An 11,258-nucleotide genomic window follows, 5' to 3' on the forward strand; every position below is an offset into this window, starting at 1 on the left:
ACGCGGCAGCGACTGCTCCTGTCCCCCTCTACTTCCCTGTGTGCCAGCCGGCTCCCAGTCTCATGGGTCAGGACTGGCTCCTTGACTGAGCTGGGTCGCGGGCCCCGCACAGCCCAGCCCCCTGGGTGCAGATCTGGGGCCTCTGCTTCCCAGAACTGCCCCACGTCGGGCAGCCGAGGGGGCGGGTCAGGCCCCGTTGGCTGAAGGTCACTCCGCACCGCTTTGGGGGCCCCTCCTTGGAAACAGCACACGGGGCCCACGTCACCAGCCTCTGCTCCGGGCAGGGCCGCCCCCAGGAGGGGCCCCGCGGGCTCCCAGCTCTGCCCCCCGCTTCCCGGAGCCTCAGTCTCCTCACCTGCCACTCAGGCAGCACTGCCCCAACTTACCCATCAGGCTCTGCCGTTCCTCCTTCTTCCGCGCCTTCTGCTTGGCCTCCAGCTGCACCACCGACAGGGACGGCCCCACCGTGGGGCTGGGCAGGGCACTGGCTGCGAAGCGGGCCAGCAGGCCCAGCCCGCTCTCCTCCAGGCCTGGCGACAGGGCTCGGTCCCGGGCCCCCAGCCTATAGCCTCCAGCCTCGTCCTCCTCTTCCTCCAGCTTGTCCTCGCCCTCGTCCTCGGAGCTCTCATCTGGTGCAGAAAACAGGGGTCAGAGCCTCTCGGGGCCTGCGCCGCCCGCCCCCACGCACAGGAGCACCGGCCTCGCTCCTCACTCCTCACCAGCTGGGGGGCGGGTCCCCCCACGGCCCAGCGCCCCATCTACGCGAGCCCAAGCCGTGGGCATCCGACGGCCCAGAGCGGGCAGCGGCTTTGGGCGTCAGAGTGGGTTTCTGTCAGGGACGGCAACATGCACGTGTGCTGTGGGGAGGACACGGACAGGACTGCAGACGGCTCTCCACGGTCTCACACGCACACACACACCCGTGAAGGCTGAGGAAGGAGGCAAGACAGGACAGAGGACAGAGGAGGCCGAGGGAGGGAGGAGAGGGTCTGGCCGGTGGGGGGGGGGGGGACCTGGGGTCTCAGGCTGGGTTTCCGGGCACAGGCACCTGGCAGTTTGGGCAGCTGGAGGCCTGGGGGCTGGCGGCAGGAGGAGGTGGAGTTTGGTCCCTTCTTGGGGGGAGGGGACACCCACGGTTGAAGCCCTGAGCAGCTCTGGGGTCCGAAGCTGGCTCCCAGTGCCACCCCCACTCTGGGCCACCTGCCACCCAGAGCCCTACTTCCTCATCTGCGACACAGGGTGACCCCCCAGCCACCCCAGTCAGGGAGGGTCCGAGCAGGACCGCACATCTGTAGGCGCAGGCATGGTGCAGGCACCAAGAGAATTAGACGTGCAGAGCCACCCTGTCCTGTGGAAGCCCCCGCCACTGCGGAGGCCACGGGCCGGCCAGGCCTCTGGGCCACGGGGGGTGGGGAAGGGGCAGGTCCCTCGGAGGGTGCGGGCGGGCTGCTCTGCACTGGGAGACAGGGGCCCAGGGGCTCAAGTGCTCAGGCAGAGAGGACTCGAACCCGGGGCTGGCTGGCTGTCCTGCCTCCCAGTGTAGAGGGAAAACGCTAGAGAAGTGCCCGTGTCTCCAGCTGGTGCCTGGATGTGCCAGCGGTCGCCAACCTTTCAGACCTCACGGCCCACCAGTGGTCTGCGGACCACCGGTGGGTGACCTCTCCCAGGACCAGGCCCTGCCTCCCAGGCCATTGGGACAGAGGCGGGCGGGCCGAGGGGCAGGGGTGGGGCACGCTCCCACACAGGAACCTCCACCAAGACTCGGTCTGGAGATACAAGCTTGCGCTGACCTTCCCAGGCTAACCAAGGGCAGGTGGGGGCAGATGCCATGCTCAGGAGCCCCGAGGGACCTGCCCGAGGGTGCTCACCTGCTCAGAGCTCTGGGAGCCTGAGGGTCCCTGGGGGCCTCGGGCCAGGCGAGGCTCGGGTAGGAGATGGTGTCTGGGGCGGGGACAGTCTGGGCTGGGCCAACTCCATGTTCTCCTGCCAGCGCCCCAGGCCGCCTGCTGGCTTGGCCGAATGTGGGTGCCCTGGGGTGCCGCTAAGGCGGAGGCTTTCTGCCCACCCACTGATCGGAGGGAGCCCCGTTTCTGCTGAGTGACCCCTGGGTGCGGGAAGGGGTGATGAGCTTAAGGAATCTGAAAGGGAGTGAGAGGAAGGAGGCAGAGAGGGGAGTGTGTTAGGGTGAGCAGGAGGCGGGCTCGCGAGCGATGGATGAAGCGGATGGAGGCAGCGGGCAGGCGGGCGGCAGGCAGGCAGTGCACACTTGCGGTCCATTCACAGTGCGGACGTCACGTTCTGTCTCCGCCCCAGCGGGCCACAGCGGCAAAGCAGGCTAAGTGTAGGCAGACTTGCGGCAGCGCCTGGGTCCCCCACATCAGGTCCCCTGGGGTGGCGGAGGGGGCGGGCTGGCTGGGGACTCGGGGATGGACAGGGGCCAGCCTGCCCTTCTGCGGCTGCTCAGGTGTGGAGGCTCCAGAACCCGCTGCCCCCGGGCGTCTCCACCGCAGGGTCCGGCGGGGAGGGCTGGCTCTGGTTCTGGATGTCGGAGCGTCCGCATCAGATCCCAGAGAGCCAGCGCAGCCCCGTCCCGGCACCCTGAGCTGGAGGAGTGTTCGAAAGGCAAAAGCCAAAGGAAGGGGTGCGCCCGTCCCAACTGGGGGTCACAGGTCCCGTGGCCTCCCAGGGCCCTCCCGCCTCCCCTCGGAGCCTGGCGGGCCCGCCCTGGCTGCCTCCCGCTGGCTGTGGCGGGGGATCGGGCTGCAGGGCAGGGGGGCCAGGGGTGCCTAAGGACCAAGGAGAAAAAGCCTCTCGGAGCTGTCCACACCTGAGACCACAGCTTGCCAAGGGCGGGGAGAAAAAGCCCCCAGGGAAATGCAGAGGAACTTTTATTTTAAAAAACAAAACCAACAAAAAATACCCCTCCTGGCTCTGTATGTGGGGTTGGCTGCTGGGACTTGGTTTCCAAAACCTGATCGATAAATGCCAAAGCGACCCGCTGCTGCCATCGCCGACGGGGGCAGCCCCGAGGAGGGAGGTGCAGGGGGACACGAGGAAGAGGGTGTGCCTACCTACGGACCAACGAGCCAGGCTCGACCCCAGCTCAGTGACCCGCGGCGCCGTCTGCCCTACTCCCAGCCTTCGCTTTGCGTCCGAGTGCAGCGTGAGAGCAAATGCAAGAGACCAAAACAGACATTCAAAGCATCATGGGTAGGGGTCAAGGGTGAAGGTATGGTCAGGCTGCTGGGGGAGAAAGCAGACACACTAGAAAAGCCAAGCCAATTAGGGGTTTAGTATCAGGTGTCAGTAAGGCCCTATTACGCAAATATCCCTGCGGAGACCTACGGCCCCTGTGCAGTGGGCCCCTCCCCTCCCGCCACACTCCCCCTATCTGTCCTCGGCCGCATCCAGTCCTGGTCTGAGGTCCCGGGGCCAACGGCCCCTTGCTGGACCCAGGGGACTGCCGGCTTCTCTACGGAGTCTGAGCTGAGGCAGGGGAGCCCCAAAGCTTGGAAGCTGGTGCCCTGGCTTTAAGGGGCAGGGGAGTGTGTGGAAGGGAGCGTGTTGGAAGGGAGGCGGCTTGGGGATCCAAGTCCAGGGGAGAGGAGGAGGAAGGTGGGGAGGGTGGTGGCACACCAGCCAGGAGGGGCCGCGTGGCCAGGATGGAGGCGGCCTCGGGAAACCAGGCTGGCTGGCAAGTTGCCCAGGAGAATGCGCGCCCCAAGGCCGCCTGGCTCCCTGCTGTGCCATCTGCTGGTCACCCAAAATGGACCTGGGCCATCCAGAGGGGAGGCGTGGGAGGAGAGGTGGACCAGGAGTGAGAGCGCGAGGCTGGAATCGGGCAGCACTCAGACCCCAGGGCTGAGCCAGGTCCTGTCCCGGCGGCTCTGACATGCCTGGGCCTCCCGTGGGGGCATCGGGTCTCGGCTCTGCCCCCCAGGGGATGCCACCCGGGAGCTGGGGTCCCTGTGCGGATCCACCCGGAGCAAACCCTCGCCCAGGCCAAGGCGCACTGGGGCCTGCCGGCTGGGGCGTGACTCTGACCCTGTTTTGTAAGTGAGGCCCCGGCTGAGCCGGACTGGCGGGCCATGCTCTCTCCACAGCGCTACACTCTGCCCCTCGCTTGCAGGTGATCTTGGCCCTGCACTGCCTACCAGCTCCTCCTGGCGGAAATGTGTGTTAGGGAACGGGGGTTGTGAGCATTTTTAAAGCACTGATGCAGAGGAATTGAGCTTTAGGAAAATAAAAGACAGACAAGCAGCTAAAAAAAAAAAAAAGATGATGCTGGAGGTGAAAGCAGTTGACTTTAAACCTGAACATGAAATGCATGCCAGCAGCTCCCAGGGATATTTGAATAATAGGGAAAAGCAGCGACTGCGTTACTCCGTCTCTACCCCTTCCGGGTGGGGGAGGGGAGGGGAGGAACAAATGAGGGCAGCGGCACCTAACGGTCTAAGTGAGGACACAGCAAGAGAGACAAGGCACACGGGTTTAGTTAAAAAAGAACTCGATATGTTTAATAAAGCTCGGTGTTACCAAAATCCAGGTACAAACATCAAGTCACACGCCCACACGACAGTTTCATTTACAAAACGTCCCTGGGAGGCCCCTGCCAAGACCCCCACCCCGGCCTGCGGTCCAGGGGACAGGGAGGCCAGAATGGGGCGGCGGAGGGGGGAGTGGAGGAAGGGGAAGACTAAAATCAGTCCGTATAAAAGCTCAAAAAGAGCCAGCCGTGGTTATCACAATGATACAGGCACAAATGCCCGGCAGAGGCTGACGGCAGGCTACCTGCCAAGACCCCAGACGGCCGCCCAGCAGCGCCATCGCTCGCACCCGCACCTGGCTCGCTCACGCACGCTCACTCTCTCTCTCTCTCACTCACACGCTCGCTATAAAACACGGAAGGGGTGTGTGTTTGGAGCTAGTAACCTTGGTCAAACGAGTCCTCCGAAGAATCGCTGAAGGAGGAGCGGGCCTCGACCTCCTGCAGCAGCAAACAGAACGGCTGCTTCCTGCCCGCCAGCTTGGGCTTCAGAGTCCGGGCGGCCGCCAGGCCCCTCTTGGGCAGCTTGGGGCCCCCGGGCGGCTTGCTGCTCTTGGCCACCATGCCACACAGGAGGGAAGATGTCAGCTTGGAGCCGGAGGGGCCTTGGGCGGACCACTCATCCTTCAGGAACTCCTCCTCCTCCTCCGAGTCCGTATCTGCAGTCAAGGTAGTTTGTAATAAGGTAAGTCAGGGGCGGGGGTGGGGGGGGAGGGGCTGGTGTCTGTCTGGTTATGCACTGAGCGCCCTGGTGCTGCAGCACAGAGAGGCCCAAGGCCTACTGGCCGTGGAGCAAGCGGCGGGCACCTCTCGCCTGGGAGCCGCGGGCACCGCACACAGCAGTCACCTGGGCACACCGCCCTCCCAGGCCCCGGGCGGGAGGAGCCGCTCTCAGCAAGGTCTCTCCCCAGCCACGGAGATCACCTCGGGCCCCGCTATCCCACAGGATGGCACCAGCCCAGGGAGGGGCAGGCCCAGGAGGGGAAGGGCTCAGGTACAGCTCCCCTTCCCCTCAAGTGCCAGCTCCCAGGGGTGCGGGGCGGCGCTGGCACTCAGCCGTGCACACCTCTTCCCAATGCCGCTCAGCAATGTCACAGTGGGGGCTTGAGACAGGCCAGCACAGAGTCCCACCAAAGACACTGGCAAATGATGCTCCTACTTGCTTCCTGTTTTCCTACCAGAGCCGGTCACCCCCCCCCCACCCCCGCCCTGCTGCTGGCACCCCAGTCTCGGCCTCACTACTGGGCGAGGCCAAGATCTCCAGCTCAGGAGGACCCCAGGCTTTGGGGAGGGAGCTGTCAAGTGGGCATAGCTCTGGCGTCTCCGCCCCCCCTCAAACATGCACAGTTCTGACGAGTGTTACATATGGGCTGTCGAGCAAGACCTCACTGAAGAAAAGGCTCTGCAGCCAGAACCCACTCCCGTAACCTGGCCAAGTCCACCTGGAGCACAGCTACAGGGGCATCAGTGAACACAGCTACAGCGCGGCTCCGCCCGCCAGCTGCAAGGCCGAGAGCAACCGCTCCGGGGGGAGGGGCGGTCCTCCGGCTACTCCTCCAACATCTACGCCTCCCACTCCCACCGAGACCCAACACAGGTCGGCCCGCAACCCTGGGAAGGACAGACAAGGACGAGCCCTGCCAGGCCCCGCCAGGCCCCGCCAGGCCCCTGGCCGTAGCTCTGCCTCCTGTGAGCTCCATCCCAAACTGGGTAACAATGGCCAACCTGGCTTCCCACCAGGCATGCCACCCACCCTACCCCCCGAAGTGACAGGGCAGGAGGGCAGGGCTCTCCCCTCCCCTCTCCTGCGGGGGCAGCACAGCTCGCCAGAGCACCTCCGGCCTCCGTGACTCGCTCTCCTTCACCCAGGCCCATGGGAGGGCCCATGCAGAAAGCAGAGGAGCGCTCGCCACCGCCAGCTGCACGCCTGCACCACCTCGCCCGCGACGGGCCTCTGGCCTCCCTGTCGCAATGCTGGCCCTCCTCCCTCACCCGGACAGCGAAGACACAACCGAGTCAGACTGGCAACCTGAACGTGGCTTGTGCACGTGCACACAGCTGCTCCGTGGGCTCAGCGGCTCAGACTGGCCCCAGGTCTCAGGGGCCGAGCTCAGCCCTCCAGAGGGGCCAGCGCCCTCCTGTCCTTGCCCAGCAGGCTGTCGTACGGCCTCTAACTGCACCACGTCCAGTGGGAGTGGGGGAGGAGGGGCTCTCCAGGCGACCAGCCAGGCACGTCCAGCAGCCTCTGCCCGGGAAGATTCAAGGAGCAGCAAGCCTCCTGACCCCTCTTGGTTCCAGACCCAGCCGGGTGGGCAGGGTTAAAGGCTTCCGTTCTCCTTCAGGGCAATGAGTCTCTGAAAGCGGCAGGGCCTGGGCAGCGCGGCCAGATCACATCCGCGAGCCGAGGGGGCACACGCGGGCTCAGACTCAGCACCCGGGACAGACGACCTGCCTGCCCCACGCCCACCTGAGACCCAGTCCTGAAGACCCACTAGACCCGGGTCACTGAGCCCAAAAGCAGCAGCGTTCCACCTGCAAGGCGCATGCCCGCTCCTCACCAGCCTGACTCCCTCCAGCTCGCCACAGCCCCGCGAGGTCCGACCCAACTGTCCTTTCTTGGCCCAAGAAAACACACTTGCTTGTAACATGAAAGGTGCCCGTTTGTGCGCTGGACAGTGAAACTCCATCGCCTCGCGGACCCAGGAAGGGCCCATCAGAAGCCCAGGCGCCGACCCAAGCTGTCACCAGCGGAACAGCCTCCACCGCCCACAGCCGGGACCTGCACAGCCACCCCCACGGGCGCAGGCGCCAGGGGCCCCGCTGGGCTTCCCTGCAGCCACCACGCCCAGTCCCCATCCATCCTGGACACCAGGTACCCCGCCCACCAACACCGACACCTGTTACACGCCAGGCCTCGGAGCGGAGCGGGCGCCACAGGCCGGGGAGAGGCGCCGGGCGGACCCGTGACTGCCCCGAGGCTGCCCGGCTCAGGAAAACCTCGCCCCGAGGTCGGCCGCCATCGGGCACCAACCAGCGACCGTCCCGAGCCTGATCCCTGGCCCGACTCCCCGCACCCGCGCGGCCGACCTCGCCGGCCTCAGCATCTATCCTCAGGGGCAACACGGCGGCCGCCTGGAAGGCCGTCACCAGGACAACGTGAAATGCCGCCCGCACAGCCCTTCATCCGCTCCGCGCCCATTAGACGGTCGCACCAACGGTCGCACCAACCCTCGGCGGGCTGGCCGGGGAGGCGGGATCCTCTCTATGGTCATGCGCGGCCGCTCTAGGCAGGGCAGCCGGAAACTCTGTGGCACAAGGCCTCCGCCTTCACAGCTTTCCGGAAGGCCAGCGCCAGTGGCAGGCGGACTTCCGCCCCCACCACCAATCACTGGTGGCCGCCCAATAGGGCCGCAGCCACTGCAGGCACTTCCGCTTCAGGGGGACCCACTTCCGGTATGGCGCCAGTGCAGAGGCAGAAGACCTCGGAGAACCCGACAGACAGACAGACAGAGGAGAGGAGCGAAGCGGCAGCCCGGAGGCGGCCGGCACCCGCTACTTACTGTAGGAGTAGCTGCTCGCTTCCGAGGCGAACGGGGAGGGGGCCGACTTGGGCTGGCCGCGGGCCTTGAAGCCCACCTCCATCTTCCTGGCTTTGGCGGCCCGTTTGTGTTTACCTTCTCTGGCGGCTTTGAGAGACAGGCCGAGGCCTTTGGCCAGCGCCCTCCTGTCCTTGCCCAGCAGGCTGTCATACGGCGTCAAGTACCGGCCGCAGCCCGCGCCCGGCTTGGGCTTCCCCCCACAGCTGTCCGAGAACTTGAAGGGGGACTTCAGCTTGTCCTGCTTGGTGAGGGAGAGGGCCTTGTCCAGCTTGCTTGCCAGCTGCTCCTGGTCGCTGGCCATCTTCTTCTTCTTGATCTTCAGCTGGAGAGGGGAGGGGGACGTCCTGGGTTAAGACACTGGACCCCAGTGGGTCTGCGTGGACAAGCGCGGACGCACCCTCTCTGCCTCTGTGGTTTCTGACAAACTGCTTCGCTCCTCTCAGCCTCGACTCTCCTACTCTGTGAAATGGGGATAGTGCGGACGGGCACCCACCAGGTTGCTCTGAAGAGGAACCGAGATGAGGCACACGGAGCACCGAGCCAACAGCCAGGGACAAGGATCACGGGCTCCGGCGTTCCCGCTCTGGCTCTCCGGAGCTGCCTGGCGCCTCCCAGGGAAGCACTCGGAGAAACAGCGCTGCCAACGAGCCGGAGGAGCCAGCTGGATTGAGGGAGGGGGGCGGGAACCAAGATCGAACACCCAGATCACAGCCCGGCTGATCTGCTTATCTCAGCCACCTAAAGCGGCTGGCGCAGAGGCCTACGCCGCCGGCCCATCCAACTCCAGGGGCCACAGCTGCCAAGAAAATGCCCGGAGCGTGCTTGGGTGCCTGGAGCCGAGATTAGAGATTAAGCTCCTGCTTCCCCTCTCATCAGCTGTAGTCATCTGTGGTTGAAGGGAAATGGGCAGTTTCCATTCATGCCCCTCATCTGAATATTTTATCTCGATTTTCTTTCATCGGGTAACATCTCATAAGGAGAAAAAAGTTGGGATAAGCATCGTTTAGACAACTAAAGTGCCCTTCGCAATGTGAGCGTCTAAGGCAGGTGCTGGCGTGCTAACTGGCTCTCTTCCCTCCCCCCGCACCCCGGCCGGAGCACCTCCCTCTGAGGGCCAGGTAACCAGACAGCCCTCCCAGGGCTTCACAGGAGGGTGACTGGGTACTGAGGACTGAGAGGCCTGGGCTCTAAGGGGATGATTTCAACGCTCTGCAGAAAGAAGGAAAATCAGGAGTTGGCTCTCAACCCATTAGCTCTGGAGAGTTCACTGAGGACATTACAACGGCATCAAGCCCTTGTTTCTTAGAACTACAGAACGGTAAGGCCGCTCATTAAACAATTACACTGTTAAACAGCGTCATCTCGCTATCTAGTCTGGCCTCTCGGCAGGGGAGGCGACTTTCAGTCTCAGCTCTGCCCGAGGCTGCGTTACTTTGGTCGGTCTCTGGGCCATAATTTTCTCTGGACAAAAAGGCAAATTGGAGACACTAAGGCAGTGGTTCTCAACCTTGGCTGCACATTAGAATCACCTGGGAACCTTTTTAAAATCCTGATGTCCAGGCCTCATCCTCCGGAAATTCTGTTTCTTTGTGACTCATGTTGTGGCCCCACCCCATCACAACCATTCCTACAGCTTCTCCGCAGCAGGAGGGCTGCCCGAGGCGGGCGATGGGCTGCTCACCTGACTCATGAAGTCGGACGGGGCTTCGTGCTCGTCCCACGGCTGGCTCCGCCCCATCGCCTTCCCCGTTCCCACGAGGGCGTCGTGTTCCTCCTCAGGCCCCTTGTGTCTCTTCCTCATGCCGGCTCCCAGCTCGTAGGCATCTGCTGTCAGCAGGGGCTTGCTGCTCAGCCTGCAACCAGAGGCACCGCCGGTCAGCACCCTGTCGGGCAGCACCCAGGGCTGGGGTCCGCCCTCGTGGCCCCAAGGGTGGGCTCCGGGTGGTGAAGCGCAGACAGTGAGGACACAGTGACCAGTCTGGGGAGACGGATCCTGTGAAACCACGGGGCTGGGACTCTGGGACGTTTGTGAATGGGAACGAAGAAAAACTCCCAGGCAGTACCCTCTGCTGGCCTTTCTCTCCCATGTCCCTGCACACACGCTCACACACACAGCTCTGCATGGCCAGACGCCTCTTGAACCAAAATGTGCCAAGAGCAAGGACCAGATATGCCAAGGAAATCCGCCAGCCGGGGAGGGCGACCAAAGTCAGGAGCTGACAGGAAGGCAGCCCCTGGCGGGTCTCCGCACCCTTGGGGGCGTGCGCGCGGTCGGCCGCGTCCTCGTGGCTGCTCTAAGCTAACCCCTCTCGAGTAAGAACAGTAAGAGCAGCTAATTGTTTCCTGGTGCTACTGTCGCCTCCCACGTTAGCGCTTTGTATTTTAGCCACAGGACAATGTGCTTTATTCCATGTGCTATTTTGTTGTTGTTGTTGCTAATCCTCACCCGAGGGCATTTTTCCATTGATCTTTTAGAGAGAGTGGAAGAGAGAGGGAAAGACAGAAACATCGATGTGAGAGAAACACATCCACTGGTTGCCTCCTGCATGAGCCCAGACCAGGGCCCGGGCTGGAGAGGAGCCTGCAACCAAGATACGTGCCCTTGACCAGAATCGAACTCAGGACCCTTCGGTCCGCAGTCTGACGCCCTACCCACTAAGCCACACTGGCCAGGGCAATGTACTATTTTTTATAGAGAGTCTGAGGCCTGAAAAAGCCAACACCTGGCCAAGGGCACAGTGACGGTTGGAGCTGGGGCTCAGAAGCAGGAAGCGCGACCCCCCAGGCCACGCTCCTACCCCTCGGGGTGTGTGTTGCTGCCGCCTGCCCGCCCTCCTCCCCAGGAGCTGCTCTCCCTCCCGAGAGGCTGGTGGGCGTTTCTCCCTCTCCATCCCTCAGGCAAGAACAGTCAGGAGAGACCAGTGCAATCCCTGGGGCCCTCAAGGCTGCCTCCGCCTGAGGAGACCTGTGGCAAACCCCCCCCCCCCCCCACCTCAGGTGTGTAGAGGAGGGAATCGACCCTCGAAACGCAAACTTGGGGGCTGCGAGCATGACAAAAAAATCCCACCCTCCCCCGCCCCGTGCGCTGGGCAGGGCGAGAAGATAAAATATGT

General features: G+C 63.8%; 1 protein-coding gene across 1 annotated transcript in view; it reads right to left on the reverse strand.

The window, feature by feature from the left end:
* Positions 1 to 386: 386 nt before the first annotated feature.
* LOC102425130 (trinucleotide repeat-containing gene 18 protein) overlaps positions 387 to 11,258 on the reverse strand; it is a gene marked incomplete at its 3' end in the record, with an annotated part of 17,242 nt that continues 6,370 nt past the window's right edge. The window contains exons 5-8 of the mRNA XM_006108610.3: positions 9,827 to 9,998; positions 8,107 to 8,467; positions 4,933 to 5,205; positions 387 to 629 (exon numbers count right to left, since the gene is read on the reverse strand). Of these exons, the coding sequence (XP_006108672.3) occupies positions 387 to 629; positions 4,933 to 5,205; positions 8,107 to 8,467; positions 9,827 to 9,998 (1,049 nt within the window). The remainder of the gene's footprint in view (positions 630 to 4,932; positions 5,206 to 8,106; positions 8,468 to 9,826; positions 9,999 to 11,258) is intronic.

This window comes from Myotis lucifugus, unplaced genomic scaffold (assembly GCF_000147115.1).
Source record: "Myotis lucifugus unplaced genomic scaffold, Myoluc2.0 scaffold_2803, whole genome shotgun sequence".
NCBI classification, from domain to species: domain Eukaryota; kingdom Metazoa; phylum Chordata; class Mammalia; order Chiroptera; family Vespertilionidae; genus Myotis; species Myotis lucifugus.